This window comes from Pteropus vampyrus, unplaced genomic scaffold (genome assembly GCF_000151845.1).
Source record: "Pteropus vampyrus isolate Shadow unplaced genomic scaffold, Pvam_2.0 Scaffold237, whole genome shotgun sequence".
NCBI classification, from domain to species: domain Eukaryota; kingdom Metazoa; phylum Chordata; class Mammalia; order Chiroptera; family Pteropodidae; genus Pteropus; species Pteropus vampyrus.
Genome location: NW_011889018.1, coordinates 346,487 through 365,072, shown reverse-complemented (window position 1 = coordinate 365,072; position 18,586 = coordinate 346,487). Strand labels below are relative to the sequence as shown.

Here is an 18,586-nt window from a genome sequence, read left to right as displayed (position 1 = left end):
GAACCAGTCTTCATGCTGCTCTCTGTGGCGGGGCCTCCTGCCCTTCTCCACCGTGCTCGGTGCTGGCCGTCCTTGACCGGTCAGTATCGCTCAGGCGCCAGGCTCTTCACCCCTTCCTTCCAAGGACCTGGGGCAGTGGCGTCTGTAGACCTTAGTGCTGGATTGGCTTCCCCAGGAGACAGACGCTGAGACCCTGATGTTTGTCTTGGGCGGGGGGTGTGCTGGTGGGCACTTGCATGGGTGCGGTGGGGCTAGGATGGGTGGCCCATGGGAGTTGTCCAGATTGGGGCGAGAATGGTGGGCCTTTTTCCCTGCCGTTGACTGTCATTGGCTACTTCTCCAGGGGGGAGGTGTCACCTTGGGCAGGGTGGTTTCCTCCGGCAGTTACTATGAGGGGCTCAGAGGTGAGTCAGTGGGTGACACTCAGGCACTGGGGGAGGGTCCTGCAGGGAGTCCTGGAGGCCCTCACAGCATCTGCAAAGCGCCTGAGTTGTCCCATAGCGCACGCTTCTGGAGCATGGTGCTTTTGCTGTGCGAGTGCCTAGTGCAGTCCTTGGCACAGCACGGGATCTCACCAACGCCTGTGAGAGAATGGACGAGCGCAGTCTGTGTGCCCAGGCTTCCAGGTTTGCCCCCAGGGCCACCCTGGGTTCAACACTGAAAGTCCCACGTCTCAGCAAGAGCCTCAGCCCCGGGGATACCGCGGCAAGGCCGTCCCGCCCCAACACTCCTGAGTGCTGCTGACCGACTTACCAAAACTTCTGGCTCACCCTGACAGTCTGTGTGGCAAGGAGTGGCTGGAATTGTGTCATCAGCCTGCCAGGTCTTGGCTCTTTCCTGCTCATAACACTTAGGTCCTATTGCCCCTTGTTCGGCACCGAGCCTCTGGTCTCTGACCTGGCCGTTGCAGCATGGGCCTCCTACCTCGTGGGACTCACGGCTCCTGGACCAGAGGCAAGGCCAACGCCACGAGAGGGTGGCACGGTCTGTGTAACACCGCTCAGCCCCCAGTAGGCCCCCCAAAGTGTGCGATCATTCCCAATGCAAGACTAGGACAAAATCAGGAATGCGAAGAAGCTGGTTTTCCTGGAAACCATGACTTTAGCTCCACCGGCACTAAAGATCAAAACAATGAAAATAAGAATATTTCCTCCTCACCATCTAGCTCACTCCATGCTGAACTCTGTCTTCAACCCTCTCCTTCATCCTTGCATTCACCAATGAAATAACTTATTTTTCTATCGACTCCCAACCCTGATGAATGTGCCTTCGAATGGCATTTGTTCCATCTTAAGGAGGAAGAAATTAAAATGCTAAAGAGATGAGCAGCCAGTCCGGCATTACCCAGCGTGCAGACCTGGACTTTTCCAGAGGCCCAGGTGGAAGCCTGACATCTTGGCACATCTGTAGACTAAGACGCACTATCCTCCTTTGGGGATGTTCTCCCACAGGCATCCAATCGAAGAGAGGAAATGGGAGACACTGCGGTTCGTAACTGTGAAGCAGCTTTAAGGAATGCTCACTGCAACACAGGCTCGTCCTGTCATTTCACGCAGGTGTGGCTGGGGACAGTGTGCATGTTTAATGGAGGAACAGAGGCTAACATCCGAAATGTGTTTTAGGTGGTACAGCCAGGGTCCCACGGACTGATACATGGGGCTTGTCATCCTCCAGCCAGCACCACTTTCTTGACGTGCGTCGCCAACGGGGACAAGTGGCTTCCAAGCCTGGCACTGCCACTGGGCTCTGCTTCGCTCTGCCCCGAGACAGGGGTGCCTGGAGTAGCTGGGTCACTTGCTCAGCTCCTTAAATTAAGAAGGAGCAGCGTGGGGAAAATGACAGACAGGGACAGAAAAGGCGGTGTATTCAGTTCTGCCAGCTATGACACGAGCCATGAATGACAGTGACCTTTGAAATCTAGCTGCCGAATGGATGAGGACAGGCTCAGTCCCAGTTTTAAGGTCACACTGTCCTAAATTGCAATCACAGGGTGTACCGACCACAGAGAGGAAGGCTTCTACTGTGAGTGAGCACGTAAAAGGGGCCCTTCTGCCACAGTCATGCAGCAATTTAAAGCGACAGTGTTTACCCGGAGCAAGAACAGGGTAATGCAGGGGGTTCAGGTAGATTATGGAGACATCTCTGAGCACCTGTGGACTCACCGGAAGCTTAGCTATCTCTTGGCTAACAGTCTCTGGCTTTCTAGCCACCGCTCAGAAATAGAGATTAATGCTGAGTTACATGCATAAAAAATATGTAATTAATATAAATAATGGAATCGAGAGTCTGGAAAAATCTTCAAAACACAGCTAATTTCTTCAACTAAAAATAAATAATATAGATACTTTATTTATTTAGAGATGTTAGCAGTAGCGTCACGGTCACATGTAAATGGCAGCGAGGCTACACATCACCATAATAACTCAGGCTGGAAAATGAGATGCTGAGTCTGAGTTTTCTAGACACTGGAAATTATAATTTAAAAAGCAAGCCTCTTAAAATGGATTTTAATGGTTTTGAATAAAAGTATATCTTAGTCCACCCTCCTTAAAGAGTCTATCAAACATAGTTTAACGTTGTTTTGAACATTGCATTATTGAAATAGCATCAGAATGAATACCGAGCTGTCCTGGGTCATGGAAGATGGTGCTTTTCTTCTTTATCTGGGTCTGTCTTCCAGGTCAGGACCGTACCGAACCTGCAGCTTTCCGGGGGGTGGCTCAGTGCACTGGGGTCCGCAAGCCACACACAGGAGGCCAGGCAAATGTTGACCAATGCGGAAAATCCACTTTCGCAAGCACGTAAGTATTCGTCCATTTTACGGTCATGTTGACCCGAGTACGTGCTGCCACTCGACTTAGAATGGACAAAACATGCTATGGACAAGAGGGAGGTGTCATATCCTTGGAGTAGGTGACGACTTTTCCTTCTGAGTAAAGAAAAGGGCGCTCAGGTTGCAAACTGCCCCTCTCAGAGGCTGGGTGGCACAGGAGGCCAAGGGGACGGTGCAGGAACGGGGCTGCTTTGTGGGGACGGACGCCGCGCTGGCCTAAGGCGGCCCGAGTGACTGCATGGCAACCCCTGCCAGCAGCATCCTGAGACACTTAATTTTTTTTTTTTTTTGCCCCCAAAAAATGTATTGAAAGGTGTGCTAGCTCAGAGTCTGAGAACAACGAGGCAGCAACACTCCGCTTTGTCTTCTGTGGGGTGGGACACTAGGAATTTACCAGAACTGTGAGCCAAGTCAGTCTAAGCTCTGAGTGAAGCAAAGAGGCACTCGCTCCTTCTCAAATGTGCTTTTCTGCCAGGCTGCGAAAAATGCTTAAACGCATACTTATTGACTTCTACGCTCCTTACTGTATTTTAGAAAGATGAGACTGCCTGACAGCACTTATTAGATAAGTGAGATTTTTGGAAAACCATCTTCAGCAAATGATTTCAGGTTCTGCCTTGCACAAGAAGCTTGGATGTACCAAATTTTCATAAAGTAAAACTCTTAGAAAGTAATACATCCCTTTAGGGAAAACTTTAAATGCACTGAAGAGACCGATTTAGAATTTTACTGAGCATTACAAATAAAGTAAATGGAAAATACTGCATTATTTCAATTTCAGCTTTCTACGGAACTTTTGTTTCTAGATTTGCCGTAAAATGGCCTGTTTAACTATGAACTGACCCCGGAGGGACCGCCCCCTGACTGGAGGGATCAGTGTGGAACACGGCCCCTCTCGGCACCAAGGCTTTGACGGGCCACGTGACTGTGACTGTGTCGTCTCCTGCGAGGAGACGCGGGCCTGTGACCACCTTGCAGCGCACACGTCCGCCAGTTTGAAATGAGCTACTATTTGGGGCAAATCTTAGTTGTTTTATTAAGAAGCCAGTGTCCTGCTGATAACTGCAGAGGGTTAAAGAGGCTCTGCCTTGGTCGTCTCAGTCATCTTGACATCTGCCTCCATGTCTATAAATATTTCCTCTGATTGCCCCGAAAGACACCGAGGCTGCTTTGTAGAAAGTCTGGGCCTGACTGTTTTCCGGGCGAGAACGTGACTCCACGTCTTAGTCACGTCATCATTCCCGTTCCGCCCCCCGCCCCCCGCCCCGAATCACACAACTCTAGAACAAACGCCTTTCACACCACACCTCCTGGGGGCATGAAAACCAAGGGGTCATCGGGGCCACTTTGTCCCACGAATTCCCCATCAGATTCTGGTGGACACTGTTCCTATCCTCTGGTCCACCGCCCCCCTGATTTCTCAGAGGCGGAGAAGTCTCCCCAAGACAGTTCTCTGCTCACCTGAGTGTGTCCGCTGCTCCAAAGTCAGCACAGCCACTGGACAGACACACGGGACTTTGAACTCATACGCAGGGCACTCTGCTGGAAGGACAGTCATGTCCGCTGCCTGCCCATCGTGAGGCCAGTCCGTGGGATCCTGAAGCACTCAGTCTAGAACATTCCTGCCAAGACTGGCTCCTCGTTTATACTCCTCACTCAAGCTACCTTGCTGATTCACACTCACCTCCCACTACGGGACCCCGGGGTCCGTCCCGGGTCACATGCGTCGCCCCCGGGCCTGTCCTGGTGCACGTGCTGCCCCCAGGGCCCGTCCTGGGTCACACACATCGCCCCCGGGCCCATCCTGGCACAACGGTGCCACCAGGGGCTGGTCCTGGCATACATGATGCCCCCAGTGGATGCCCCTCCCTTAGGACCACAGGGTGGCATCTGTCCACTGGCCGGTGACAGAAGGAAAGTCCAGGGAAGATTTTCTCCCTCGCGTTTTGCATCTGACAGGGGGTGGGGGGGCAAAACCCACTCCAATTTTTGTGCCTCGCCCTTCACGATAAAAACAACAAAAAGTTTGAAGGGCGTTAAGGTTTTGTGTATTCTCTGCAGTCAGGAAAGCCTGGAAACTAAGCACCACGCTCGATCCTGACTCAGACTGCTGCTTTTTCTGGGGCGTGCACCCCCTTAGACCAGCAGCAAGCCACAGAGGCTCACGGGGAATTCTCCAGCATCCGCTGCTTCTGGGACTTACACCTTCCTCACTCTATGCCCGCCGGGTCCTGGGGTCACCGAACTTCGCGAACCCGGTCACGTCCCTGGGGCACGCAGAGCAGGCCTGCGCTGACGGCAGTGGGGCCTGGACGGGGGGAGGACACTGTGGAGTCTAGCGTGGGAGAGGGTCTGCTGGTGACAGGCCACTATCACAGGAGCCATGGCGTGGACGAGGCCACGGAGTCCAGGTGACTCCTCCTTACGGTTTTGTGGCTCTGAGACAGGACGGGGTTTTATATGGTAAAGAACGGCCCTGCTCTAAGGGAGGGGACACGGTGTCTGAAGGCTAACAGCAGTGACAGGACAGGCTGGGAACGCAGGCCGGGCCACACGTAACGGAGGCGTAGGGAGGTCTGAGTAAGCCCCACCTAAGGCCGCTGCCTGGTGGCTCACCAGCCGGTGGCTTTACCAATGCCTCAAGCACCACCACCTGCAGGCAGCTCCCACGGGGACGGGGCTCGGTTAGCGGGTCACTGAGAGTTAGTTCTCAAGCAGGGGCTTTCTAGTGTCCTCGGCTAAGATTCCTAATAGTGTCCTGTGTACACCCTTCAATGGCTCCCTCTGTGGTTTCTGTAAAGGAGTACGTACATATCATCTGCATAGAAGAAAACTTTTCTTGATATATTAAAGCATAAATTGTAACCAGCTATGATTTTTATTTATTTCAGCTAATAAATTTTAAAATTCTCAGATTAATTTGACAGAATCTGTTCATCTGGGGCTTCTGTGGTTATTTTCTGTGCTTTCTGTGCTTCAGAACCAGGCGACTGCAAATCACAATGCACTTTCAAAACAGAGCACCGTAATCTTTTTCACAAATCATACTCTACGGGACTTGTTGGCGTCCGCTCCGCAGAAATGCTTACAAACGTTTCAGACTTCTCATATCATACTCCTGACGAGGGTAGAAACAGTCACTGTAGCAGGACAGCAGTCTGGCTCACTCTTAAGTGTTCTCTTCCTACTATTATTTTATTGGAGCAACTCATGATTCTTTCGTATAAAGAGAAATCAAATGGGAAAATAGCTACAGTCTTGGGTTAAGAAGTATGCCGAGATCTGGTGACTGGAACCGTATGTACAGGATACAAATGTATTTATACTTTATATGTACACAGTTAATGGCTACCTATTATAAATAGCAGGTTTAACTTAGATTCTACAAAAATAATCATTTTGGATGGGTGCATGCAAACCAGTACGCATAAACTTATAAAACACAGCTCTATGCTTTTTATTTGCTTTTAAATATAAATGTTGCTATTTAGCCGTCAGCTAAATGATTTAAATGCAAATCCCAAAGTCCCCAATTAAAAGTATAAAATCTGCTTCTATCCACAGCGGCACACTGCTTCAAGTATTTTTCACCTATTCGTAAAGTCTAGATAATTTTGTCGCATGTGAATTATAGGTACAGAGCCCATTTCCTCAGCTATTAGTCCTTTAGAGCGAAAGCTTCCTTCGTTCCATTTTTCTGTTTTGTATCATTTTTAACATTACAGAAAGTAGATATTTGATAAGACATCACCTTGGCGTTTACAGTCTCATAAACGAGCGAAGCGGGGCTCCTCCCTCGCGCCCGGCCTGGCGCTCTGGGGCAAAGCCCAGCACTCAATGGCTTGCGGGGCCATCGGGGTGGGCGGAGGACGCCGGGGGCACGAAGGGCTCATCCTGCTTCTGATCCTCTTTCATGCCGGCTGCTTGGTCCGTGATGGAACAGAAGGACAGCTGGTCGTGCTCCACGATGTGCACTCGGTCCTCGTCCTTCTCTTTCTTCACGTAGAACATTTTTCGGAATTTTTTCAGCTCGTGGAGTTCACAGAAGGTTTCCAGAACGACCAACATGGCAACAAGGCCGAGAAGCAGGTAACCTGTGTGAGAGAAACGGCAGCGTCTCAGGGGCACGTGACACGAGGCGTGACACGAAAGGACTGCTGACGATAAACTCGCGGCCGCTTTTCTAACTTCTCAGAGTGCTCTGAAGGCCACAGCTCAAAGAGGGACGACCCAGAGGAACACAAAGAGTGACCTAACCTTCTACAAAACTGGGTCATTCAAAATCATATGGTGCAATTTTTGAGGGGGAATAAAAAGTCGGGGCCGACGCGGCATCGTCAGAGAGCGACACACTGCACTCACCCGGGGGTGGCCTTTGAGAAGTCTCTCCGCCACCTGTTTGTGTCAGAGGCTCTCTAAAAGCCAGCGACAGAAGAGCTTTTTATTTAGCACGAGTGCTTACGACCAAGCCTGACGACACCTTGCGAAGGCCTCAGCACTCCGATTATTCCAGAACGGGGAGAGCAGCATGGGAGTCACAGCTGAAGCTAGAGGAGAGTCCTGAGAACTGAAGTAGATGTTAAAAAGCTCCCTGTGCGTGGCTCGTCACTCTGCTACCAAGACCCGGCATCAAACTAAGCTTCCCATTATGTGAGGTCATTTTTGGGGGAGGCACGTGGACCATTCGCTGAATAACTCTACCAGCTTTTCACTCCGAAATGAGAGACCATCTGTGGCTTCGGGTAAAGTGCTATTCCCTGGAGTCTGGGATGGGAAATGGGTGGTTTTAAGTCAGTTCCGACGTGTTTAAAGTCAGTTTTAAGAAAAAAAAAAATTCTTGTTGGAAGGGACCGGAAAGTTGAAGTTAAAACTTTTAGGATTAAAAAAATCTAAATTTCGTGTTCCATTGGTAAAATGTTTCGGGAAGATTTTCAGAAAATAAATGAAGTAGAAGGGCTAGAACCGGCAGCATAATAGGAATAGGAGGCGGATTACCTTAAGAATGCGAAGTAACACAGGTCTAGTACCTTTAGGATTTGGCTATTCGGTGTTGATAATAACAGTACGTTTTAGAAACAGCAGTGACGTTGCTAGTCAGACTCACTGCAAATCCCCTCCTTTCCCTTTATCTAGTATTTAGTCAAACTCTTGAATGCTGACAAAAGTAACCATGGGGTTTCAGGCAGAAGCTGCGTGGTTTTATCTGATCCAGAAATATATCTTTGGAAATTCAATTTGTTCCACCCAGCACATAACCATGTAGATTGCCTAAAAAATCCACGATTCACATTGGAACAAGTCTGAAAATGTTCCGCAGGGATTTATTGACATGTGAGACACTGAGGAGGTTTAACTATTGAGTAAAATTTATGAGAAGACCTTTAACATAAGAAAACAAACCTAATTAAAGAAACATCCAACTTTCCTCTGTTATGAAAAAATTAAAATAAGGAGGTAACATTTTACCTAACAAATGAAAAGAAAGTCGAAATAACATTCGTCTGTGCTTTGAAATGTGCAACAGCACACCTGTAATGCCACCGGCCCAAACCACGCTGAAACTGTCACCTGCAGGTGGTTCTGGTGAAGTGTAAACTCAAGATGCCACTTGGAAAGCACTGAGTCACAAAAAGGCATATTCCCTCTGGGCCAACAATCCCACTTCTTGGAAAGATATCAAAGTAGAAAAAGTGCAAACATAAAAAATATTTACTGCAGTTATTCATAATGCCCCCGAGCTGGATGTAATCTACATATGCAACAGTACAGGCATGGTTAGGTCACGGCATAGCCACCTGGTAAAGTGTTATGTGGACATTAAAAATAATTATAGTAAGTCGAAATATGAAACCGTTCCCGTGACCATCTGGTAGCTTGTTCACTGAACTTGCGTGGCAGCAAAGCATCGGTTTATGAGTGAAGTCGCTGTCTTGGGTGAGCCGTGGTTTCACGGAAATGCGAAAATGCTGTCCTCGAGTTTGCACTACAAGCCAAGGCCAGGACAGAGCCCTGACTTCCTTGGTATGTGCTGTGATTTCCTGGAAGACACGACCTGAATCTTAAAAACTCTTGAGAAGGCAGAAATGAAAACTGTGTGCGTTGTGATATGACTCCATGCATCTTGAAAAGCGAGAAAAAGGATGCACAAAAATAGTTACTTGAAAATGGAATTCTACATTTTCCATGATATACTGAATTTTTAAAAAATGTTTAAAAATTATAAATCGCTGGCCATCTGCATTTTAATGCCTATTTTCCACATATAAAATTCTGAAAATGGTTAATATATTCTGACTTTTTCAAGTTAGAGATGGTCAAATAAGACAAGCAATTGTTTTAAGAATTTTCTGGTAAAGAATGTGACTGATTTTAATAGGCTACAATCCCAGCCCTAGTTTTCTTGAGCTTAAAATATTTAATTAAGCAGAGCAACTTTTTTTTTTAAGTTAAAAGTTGGTTATCAAGTATGTCCTCTGCGGTACATTTTAACACTGCAATTTACAATGCTTATTACAATATTAGTAAGAAATTGGTCAATACTTTTAAGGTACCTGGGAAAAATAACCCAGTAATAATAAGGTTTTTGTACGGTTTTGAAGGGGATCGTGATGAAATGAAATCGTTACGGGAAGGTGGCAAAACTGAAAATTTATCAATGAAAAAGCAATGGGGGCTTCTACGAATGACTTCTAGAAGGCCGCGAGATGACTTCTGGGGACCGCGAGAGAGCAGGGTGGCGGCATCCGGTACTCACATGTGATCCCAATCTTGTAGAGCTCTCGGAATTTCTGATTGTAGCCTTCTCCAGGAACATAGTCCCCCAGGCCGATGGTGCTCAGGGAAATAAAACAAAAATAAAAGGATTCCAGAAAGTTCCAGTCGTCCTCCAGGACGGAGAACACAGCCGCCGGGATGAAAAAGAAGCAGGACACGGTGACGAACCCCAGGAGCATGGCGTGGACGATGGCCACCAGCTGCTTAGAGAAGCCCCAGCGGATGTGGAAGTAGAGGACAGGCCTGCGGGTGACGTGGATGGTGACGCGCTGGACCACAGCTGTCAGGAACAGGAGGGTGAAAGGGATGCCGATGACCGAGTAGACGATGCAGAAGGCCTTGCCGCCGTCCGACAAGGGCACAGTGTGGCCATAGCCTGTGAGGAGGCGGGGTGGAGGGGGAGAAAACACGCTCGTAAACACCTGTACCTGCCGCCCAGCCCCGCTCCCCCGCGACCCACGGGGGCCAGACTCCAGGTCTGAGACCTCGGTGGCTCAGCGTGACTGTCACCACAGTAAATCCCACTGCAGACGCCACACGTTTGGGAAGCCACCACTCCGTGTGAAATCTCACCGGCACATCCCAGCCTGGTTTTGAGTTCACCGTCAGGCTGTGCTCAGGAGCTAAAGGCCCATAGTCTGACACCATCAGGGAAAACTCGGCACAGGACACCCCTCCCCCAAGGGCCCTCATGAGCATCCAAATGCCAGCCTACACCCACGAGATGCTCTGATGGGGTGACTGCCACACGAAGGTGTGGACTAGGCCAGGCTGCTCGGTACGGTGTGGTGGGGGGTGGCCCAGGGGGAGGGTGGAGACCGGGGAGCAGAGACAGCCACAGGGGGCAGAGCGGTGGACACCGACAAGCACTATCTCACAGGGCTGTGCTCAATTATCCGGTTAACTGGCACATTTAGACAGTGTAACATTTTTCCCCTTTGTCATTTCCGTAGGTTCCAAGATGCCATCCATTCCACAAAACACACACATTTTCCCACTAGGTTTGAGTCACTTCCAAATCAAGCCAGTCAAGGGACGCTTCATCCAACACACGCCAGCCAGAGAGAGAACCCCGCCTGGCATTTCACTTCATTCTGAAAGGCCAACGTGTCTGAACAAGTCAGTTCATGAAGAAGCCAACTAAATGCATTTGTGTGTGTGTGTGTGTGTGTGCTGTGTGTCTGTGTGTGTGTGTACCCAGATTCTGAAAAACCCTCGCATCTGTGATTATAATTGAAAAGTGGTTTCGAAATCGGATTTCTAAAATATATCCTGCTAAAAAAGAAATAACTCTGAAAAACCTTCAGCTTCAGATCCCCAAATTCTCTGCTTTATACTAACTCGAGGGGTAGGGCCTGGGGGCACAGGTCATTAAACGGCTCCCGTGCACAGTGTCAACACGACGGCCAGTCAGGGTTGTCAATCGGTGTCCCAGAAGGCATGGGTCATGGCTGAGCTACAGGGAGGCCACTGAAATCACTCGCAGCTTGTACATCTAAACACACGCGCATTCCTCCGTGGAGAGACTGACAGACTGCAGAGCTTACGCTCTCACAGAGGTTAAGAACCACTGTTCTGAGCAGCTATTTCAGGATCCGTCTGGTCCTCGCACACCCAGCTGCTCCTGGAATGCTGCTGCGAGTTCCAGGCATGGCTGTCGAGGGCAAAGGCACGCTGGAGGACCCAGAGACGGACGGGAGGGGTGGGGGAAGCAGGCCGAATAGGAAGCAGGAGAAAGCCCCACGTTTCCTGACAGAGGAATGAAGCAGCTCTGTGACGAAGGCGTCCCACAGCACAGCAGACCAACCAGAGCTACTGCGACTTAGGCCAGCACTGAGGAAGGATGTGCAATGGTCAGAGAGCTCTAGAAACGGAATCTGAAGACAGAAGTTGATTTAACCACACCAAAGGCGACGGGAAAGCGATTCGTAAATGGGCCACAGGCCTGTGGCTAGAGGTGCTGGGAGACGACGGTGCTTAAGCAGAGGCTGCAAAGGACATGTGTGACTTTGGCGGGAATTTCGCCGAGAAAATAAGAGTAGCTCAAGCAGTGGGACTGAGTAAAGAGCCTTTCAATCCATGATTTTATTGTTTTTTTTTATAGCATTTGTCTAAATAATCTTTATAAGAGTATAACACACCTATTTCATATGGCCCGCCTCTTCTGTACCATCCGTGGCGATAAACTACATGATTTTGGTTTTAGTAAGGAACAAAAGTAAATAAATTTCTGGTTTTAAAATATTTTAGGATCTAATCTTTACTCTCAAATGACAACAGCTCTTTTTATTAAGATGTTAACTAAATCTCCATTAACTACAATGTGCTCTCCAAGCAACAGAGGTAATCATTACAAGACTCGAAATGTCTTTCTGCAGTAATGTGTTTTTATGCCAGTAACAAGTTCCCACCAGGAGATTAAAAACCACCAACGTGTAGGTGTTCGCTGAAAGCCATTCCTTCTCCTGATGTTTACTTAAAAAGTTTTGTTAATGGAAAGTAAACGTAAGATCTGCATCTCATTTGTGTTCCCCACACCCTCAGTGCAGACCCCGACGTGGGGAAAACTGAGCTCCGCACAGTGAGGCAGATCGCTCAACGCTCAGACGGAAATCGTCAGTCCTACGGAATTTTAACATAGGGGTGAATAATTAACTCAAGTTTGGTCAAATGAACCCGCAGGTTCATTTGAAGCAAAGCTTATATGTTAAGATCTTACAATCATATTAAAATCCATTACAAACCAAGAATTTGGCAAAATGTTAATAAGCCTTACCTATTTGTTGTTCTTTAAATTTTTATAAGGCTATTCGTATAATTTCAGGACTCGAAAGATTGAACACAACAAACTCTACTGAAATGAATGGACTTCAACCGTGCAGAGTCCTGGGCTGACACCACCACATACACCCACTCTTGTGTCCTAGCCTCCCGGTCCAGTTGTGGGTTTCCTGTGATGACTCTGCCTCCGCAGAGCACGTAGGAGCGTGCATCCTGGGAGGTCGTCCTCGGATCTGTCTTCGAAGACGTGTGGCTTCTCATGAACGACAATGGCCCTGACACTGCTCGCTACCTTCCAGTATGGGGCTGTGGCCTGCTGGCTATGGGGCTTCCGGCTTTCCTGGCAGCTAAGTCCAGAATGAGGTCCGAGACAGAAACCTTTGTGGGCAGCTGCTAGGGGGACTGCACCAAGTCACTGACATGCGACATCTTCCTACGGACTAGGTGCTTTTCTGAGAGAGGAGCAGCTTCCTGCGGCCTCCTGCTGGGACCCTGCACTATGATAAATTCTCATTTACTTGCTTTAGTATGACCTGATAGATACGACACATACGTTTTACATTCAGGTCGCTCGATAGAGGTTTTTTTTTTTAAAGCTACAAAAGAAGAATGTCAACCTCTGAAATCGACCCCAATAGAGAGGCTGACGCTGCAATGTTTCCTGGTTTGCTAAACAACCTTTAAGATGCATCCTGGACTTCACCCTACTCACTTTCCCACTCGGCTGGGAGCCCCCCGACGGGGACGTCGTGTCGGGGACGTCACGTCCTCCTCTACTGTGACTCTCTCCAGGCCCCCGGCCACAGTGCCCTCCAACCCATGGGGCTGTAAGAGACCTCAGAATCGGGGGGCCAGAAGCTCACTGTAAGACAGTGAATAGGCTTCAGGTCGAGTTGATTTTTTCTACCACTCTGATCTTACCTTTTTTCTTGAAATAAGATTTTTCTCAGTTTAATAAACAGTTAACTCCCTGATCGCTTGCACACAACAGGCCTTCGTAATTCCCTTTTCTTACGGCAAAACTTTTCAAAGACCCACATAGGGATAAACTCTGCTCGCCCTGCCGTCCAGGTCATCGACACGAGGCGAACGTCTGGCTTCTGCTCCTTTGTATATAAAAGGATGTTTCTTTGCCAGGGAGAGAAGATTCACTGGGCTCTGCACTCGACGGAGCAGAGGTACTGGCAAAGGTTGAAAGTGGGCGCATGTGGTGCGGGTGACGAAGGGGACACAGGTGGTAAGAGGTAACAGATGTTGAGAAGTCAGTGGACGTGCACGTGGTTTCTGCTTTTCTTGGCGTCACCTTCCACTGCCCCAGTCACTCAAGACTTTGCTAAACACTTCTGGTTTCTGCTCAGTTGTGGATGGCATCTTCGATGGTTAACACCTCGAGAGAGAGGCAATGGGATTCTGAGTTGGGACACTGCCCTGGTGCTGCACCGTACAGCAGCCATTCTGCGAGACGGGCCAATCGACTGTGCATTTAAGAAGCAGAAGACCTCGGCACATGGCACGAGCGTCACAGATGGGAGGACCTTACGCTTTTTGCAATGGGAGTTTCAACGGACATGGCACGTGATAGAACAATTAGAAACGATAACTCTGGCAGGAGGCACCCGCCATGCCCCCATCGTCTGACAAGGCTCCGGAAAGGAGGTGAGCTCTAAACACCCAGTGACAACCCCGGCGGCGGCTGCTGGCCACGTCTGTCTGTCTGTGTTTACAGGACTGTGAATCTCCCTGACAAGATTCAAATTCTGGAGTGATTACTACTTTACAAATGGGAATACCGAGTTTCTGATCATAAAAATAATTAGAGCTATCACCTTTCCGCTGTGCCACCCGGATGCGTCATGTGATGCAAAGGCCAGGTGCTGACTCCGAAGTCACCTCAAGTCCCAGCTTTACTTCCCAGGAGCTCATGGGGCCCGGGCCTGGGAGCTGGCCCAACCAAGCCTGAGGGCTTGTTCAGGTGTCCCAACCCAGAAGGACCCAGTGTCCTGCAGGCAGGAGTGGGCAGACGCACTTGAGAGTGCTTTGGATGAGCTGGGGGCTGGGGCCCACAAAACCTTGAGAACACTCGAACCCCGAGACCGGATGCGACCCGCACCTCTGCTCCCTGTGGCTCTGGCTCCCCCCGCACGGACATCCCAAGAAAGGGTAAAATCCTGACTCCGAGCCTGATTACTGCAGAAAACTGCACGGCTGAGGAACCGCACATCGGATTCTAGTCTTGTTATATGATTTATTTTTATTTTCCCCTCTCACTCATTCTTGACCATTTCTTAGAAATTCTGACCACAGAATAACAGAAAAGAGGAAGAAAACAACAGAACCATGGGTCTAGTTTCTACTGAAGCCCTGCTGTTTAAAACTGGGCTTCCTGATCTATTAACCAAAGCGATATTTCCTCCACCAGCCAGCCACTTCCCTCAAGTTTGCCTGCAGGTTTGACATAATTATCCTGCAGCCACAGCCACCTCAGGTTTAAAAGTCCTCATGTTGGACCCGCTTCTTAGTGATGCATTTTTAAGACCAGGGTTTTAAAATTCATGCTGTAGGCAGTTCACTTCCGGGCACTGATGCTGCCTAGACAACTCGGGATTTCAATTTCTTTTCCCCCTGGGGGCAACTGGGCACCTTGCCCTGTGGCACACAGGCTCAAAGGTAATGGAAAAAATGCTGGATGACAGAGAGAAGAGGCTGAATGCCCACCCCTCCCCCGCAGATAATCAATACAGATCTTGCCTGGCACAGGGCTGGACTCCAGACTTGAAGTCACAACCGTCCTGAGCTCTCGTGCTGTGTAAGGGGCTGGGGAAGCCCTGGGCGCCCGCAGTCAAACCACATCTCCTGCGTCCCTTACAGGGACTAGAAACAGTGATGTCCCAGTGGTTCTGGTGACCCCGGGTGGGGGGAGAGGGGGTGGAACACAGGTGTCCACTTCTCTTGATGGGAAAATCTCCATACCTTTTGGAGGCAGAGGTTCCTGTAATAAACGTTCTTCTTTGATTTTCCATTAGACTTTAAAGGCTCTTGAAATTTGAGAAAACAGGGAGCAAAAAAGCCCTTTGCAAGGTCACCCTCGTAAACGGAAGGTGGTGTTTGCGAAACAGGCGGAGGAATCCGATTTCTTGAATTTAAATCCTGGCTGTGCTTCTTACTAGCCCTGACAAACTTTGTGCCTCAGTTTCCTCATCCGTCGAGAGGAGGTGCGAGGATTTCATAAAGTTGCCCACGCAAAGCGACGAGGATGGATGCTGGTAGATGTGAGCTACGGGAAGGCAAAGTCTTCCAATGACGCCGAAAGAAATAACGAGGTAAATCATCTCGCCAGCACGCATGCCCCTTCCGGTCGGCCGGCGGTCCCTGGGCCTACAGGTCAGAGGTCATCTGTACGTGCCCCTCTGGTCCCTGCACGCATTCCAATTTGGCCCCTTCCTTCGAGACGTCTTCCACGTTGGGGGTGAACACGGTCCCTGGTAGCAAAACCCTGACAAGGGCCGGGGGAACGATGTGATGTGAAGGAGCTTCGTGGCCTCTCTGTAGTTCGGGAGGCCACTCATGGCCACTCCCCACCCCCCAAAGGAAAAATCCAAAGTTCTCGCTCCTTTCATTGTAAACTGACCCACCACGGGGACCATTCGACGCCAGTACAGTCTTGTGGGCAGACGCTAGTGGACCCGAGTGATGAAAGGCAGGCGAGCACGTAGGTCCCCTCCCATGGGTGGAATGTGACAACCAACAGGGGCACAAAACAGCCACACGGCCTGCTGCAAGCTCAGGGAAGTCCAGGCCGCTCTCCTCTGGGCACTTGACCGAGCCGTTGCTTGCTTGGTGGGGGAGGCCATGGCATCTTCCAGAAGCTGGATTCAATGACCTCCCGGTCAGATCCGTGCGGATCCTCAGAGCCTTTGGTCAGGTGGCAGAACATGGAGAAGGAAGGAGTCGGGGACGAGGACACCCCACTGTGGGATGGCCACTCGCTGGGCCCCTTCACCTCCCAGCTCTGTCCCCTCTGCTAACTGACATTCAGGCACCTGCGGAGCCTCCCCAGGACAGGATTCCTGGTTAGGGCCTTTCAAATGCTAATGGCCTTCCCCTGGGGTGTGTATTCCTAATTAGGGAACTTCAAAGTTAACTTCTTGCCCTTAGAGGAAAAACTAACAGGTAGGAGGCTGTCACGCTGTCCATGTGGAAGAGACAGGTTTTACTTCTGAGCGGGTGACAGCGTGACAGACAGACTTTTCCTTCTCGGAAGCCTCGCTTCTCTTGACTCAGGGTTTTGGTCCAGTGGGTGCAGGATCCGCCTCAGAAAAAACACGAGCGGGGTCTCCCACAAGCAGAGGACCACCTCTCTGCCACGGTCCCAGAGTAAGGAAGGTGAGAGGCAGAGCCACTGGTACCCGCAACAGACACACACCTTTGTTACGTAAGCCACTGGGATTCTGAAGCCAGGTCACCACAGTATCACCTCCGACAATGTCCTGACATGCCAGGAGGAAGAAAAAGGTGGGAAGCTGTGTGGGGTGGATGGAGCAGGAACGCGAACTTCAGAGTCGGGGGCCTGTGCACAGGGAGCACGCGCTGTACAGCTCTCCCTAATTTGGTACATATTTGAAAATAACCCATGACAAATAAAAAAGCTAAGGCTTTAAAATGGGGATGTAAAAACACAATGTTTCATCTGGACAACCTCTAGGAAGATGTTCTAGATTTTTTTTACTCCTTAAAATCCTGCTTTTGTACAGACAGTACTATAAGTATACCTTTACCACAAAAACAAGATACGTTATAACAGATTCCTAAGGATTCCATAATCTCAGACAGACTGAGGGCACAAGCTCCCAAGCTGTAGGCAACAAGGGCTGACTAGATAGAGGAGAATAAATTCTGGGGTTTCCTCAGTTTCCAGGGGTTAAAGCGAATCAACTGTCTGCTCCTGCCCGTGGGACAGAATTCTCAGCGGGGCCCAGGCCCATCTGCCACGCTGTAGGGTGTGGGGGGACGGGTGGCGGTGCAGCCCAGGGAGGGCCTCCTGGCCGTACCAAGCTGTCACTGATGTGCAGTGTTCCGGAAGTGCCATCCCCTCCGCCAACCCCCCCACCGGCCGTGGGGACTGCATCGGCCACAACCCGGCCCCACCGCACGCGGAGCCTGCGCAAGGGCTGAGCGCAGAGCGCCAGAGCGGAACGGAGCACCCGTGGGCCCCGAGGACCGAGGCTGCACAGGGGGCGCGAGCAGGGCCGGAAAGGTGGAAACTCTGCCACCCCCCACGGCGGCCCAGGCACCCCTGCCAAGGGGCCTCGCGACGCTCGCCACTCTCCCACCGGGTAGTTTGAGCCCTAGTGTTTGCTGAGCCCCAGCGTGTCACAGGCAGCGAGGTCTGACGACACCGGGTCCATCTGTGGGTGAAGAAGCTGGGATTCGTTAGCTGGGACGACCCGGCTCACGAGAACCGGCCGAGGCGGCTCCACGATCACCGGCCAGGGAACAACCAGAGGACCTCGCCTGAAGCCAAATCATATTAAAGAGATTTAAACGAAAGGAACAGAGGTGCAGGTGACACACCGTGTATGAAACCGACACAGTAATAAGGGGATTTCCGAAAGGTTAAATATTTGGTTCAACGAAGTCATTTTGAATAAAACTAATTCACAGACACGCCAGTTTCGAGCGGGGAAGCAGAAGCGACGAGCCAGGAGGCCTCCCTCGCTGCTCCGCGTCCGATGCGAGGACCCGCGGGTTCGAAACGCACTTCCCTCCGCGGGCTCGCTGCGAGCCGCCGTCCAAACGGCTGCTGAAACAGGTCCGTCTTCTCAAGGCCACCGAGGGCCTCTGGACCTTGGGAGGGCCTCGAATTCATTCTAGCCTCATGCTTCTCGACTTCTAAGCACCATCTGACAACCGCCTCCTTCCTGAAACACTGCCCCCGGCTGCGGACACACGTGCCTCCTTGGCGTCCCCGGCTCACAGACCCTCCTCCGAGTCCTCTGCTGGGCCCTCCTCCTCAGGCAGCCCTCCGGGACTTGCTTCAGGAGCTACTGCGTCTACACTCAGCCCCTTTCCTATCTCCTCCGCCTCATGGCCCACAGAGAGAACACGGTGCCAACCCCAAGACTGTGGCCACCCCAACAGCCGAGGGCCATCAGAGGCCAGTGTGCCTGTGCCCTGCTGGCAGCTCTGATCTTTTAGGGG

The 18,586-nt window shown here is 50.4% G+C and overlaps 1 protein-coding gene across 1 annotated transcript in view; it reads right to left on the bottom strand.

The window, feature by feature from the left end:
• Positions 1-5,692: 5,692 nt before the first annotated feature.
• The window catches only part of KCNK1 (potassium two pore domain channel subfamily K member 1), a 16,697-nt gene continuing 3,803 nt past the window's right edge, over positions 5,693-18,586 (bottom strand). Inside the window, exons 2-3 of the mRNA XM_023519781.1 lie at positions 9,588-9,983; positions 5,693-6,927 (exon numbers count right to left, since the gene is read on the bottom strand). Of these exons, the coding sequence (XP_023375549.1) occupies positions 6,668-6,927; positions 9,588-9,983 (656 nt within the window). The 3' untranslated portion in view covers positions 5,693-6,667. The remainder of the gene's footprint in view (positions 6,928-9,587; positions 9,984-18,586) is intronic.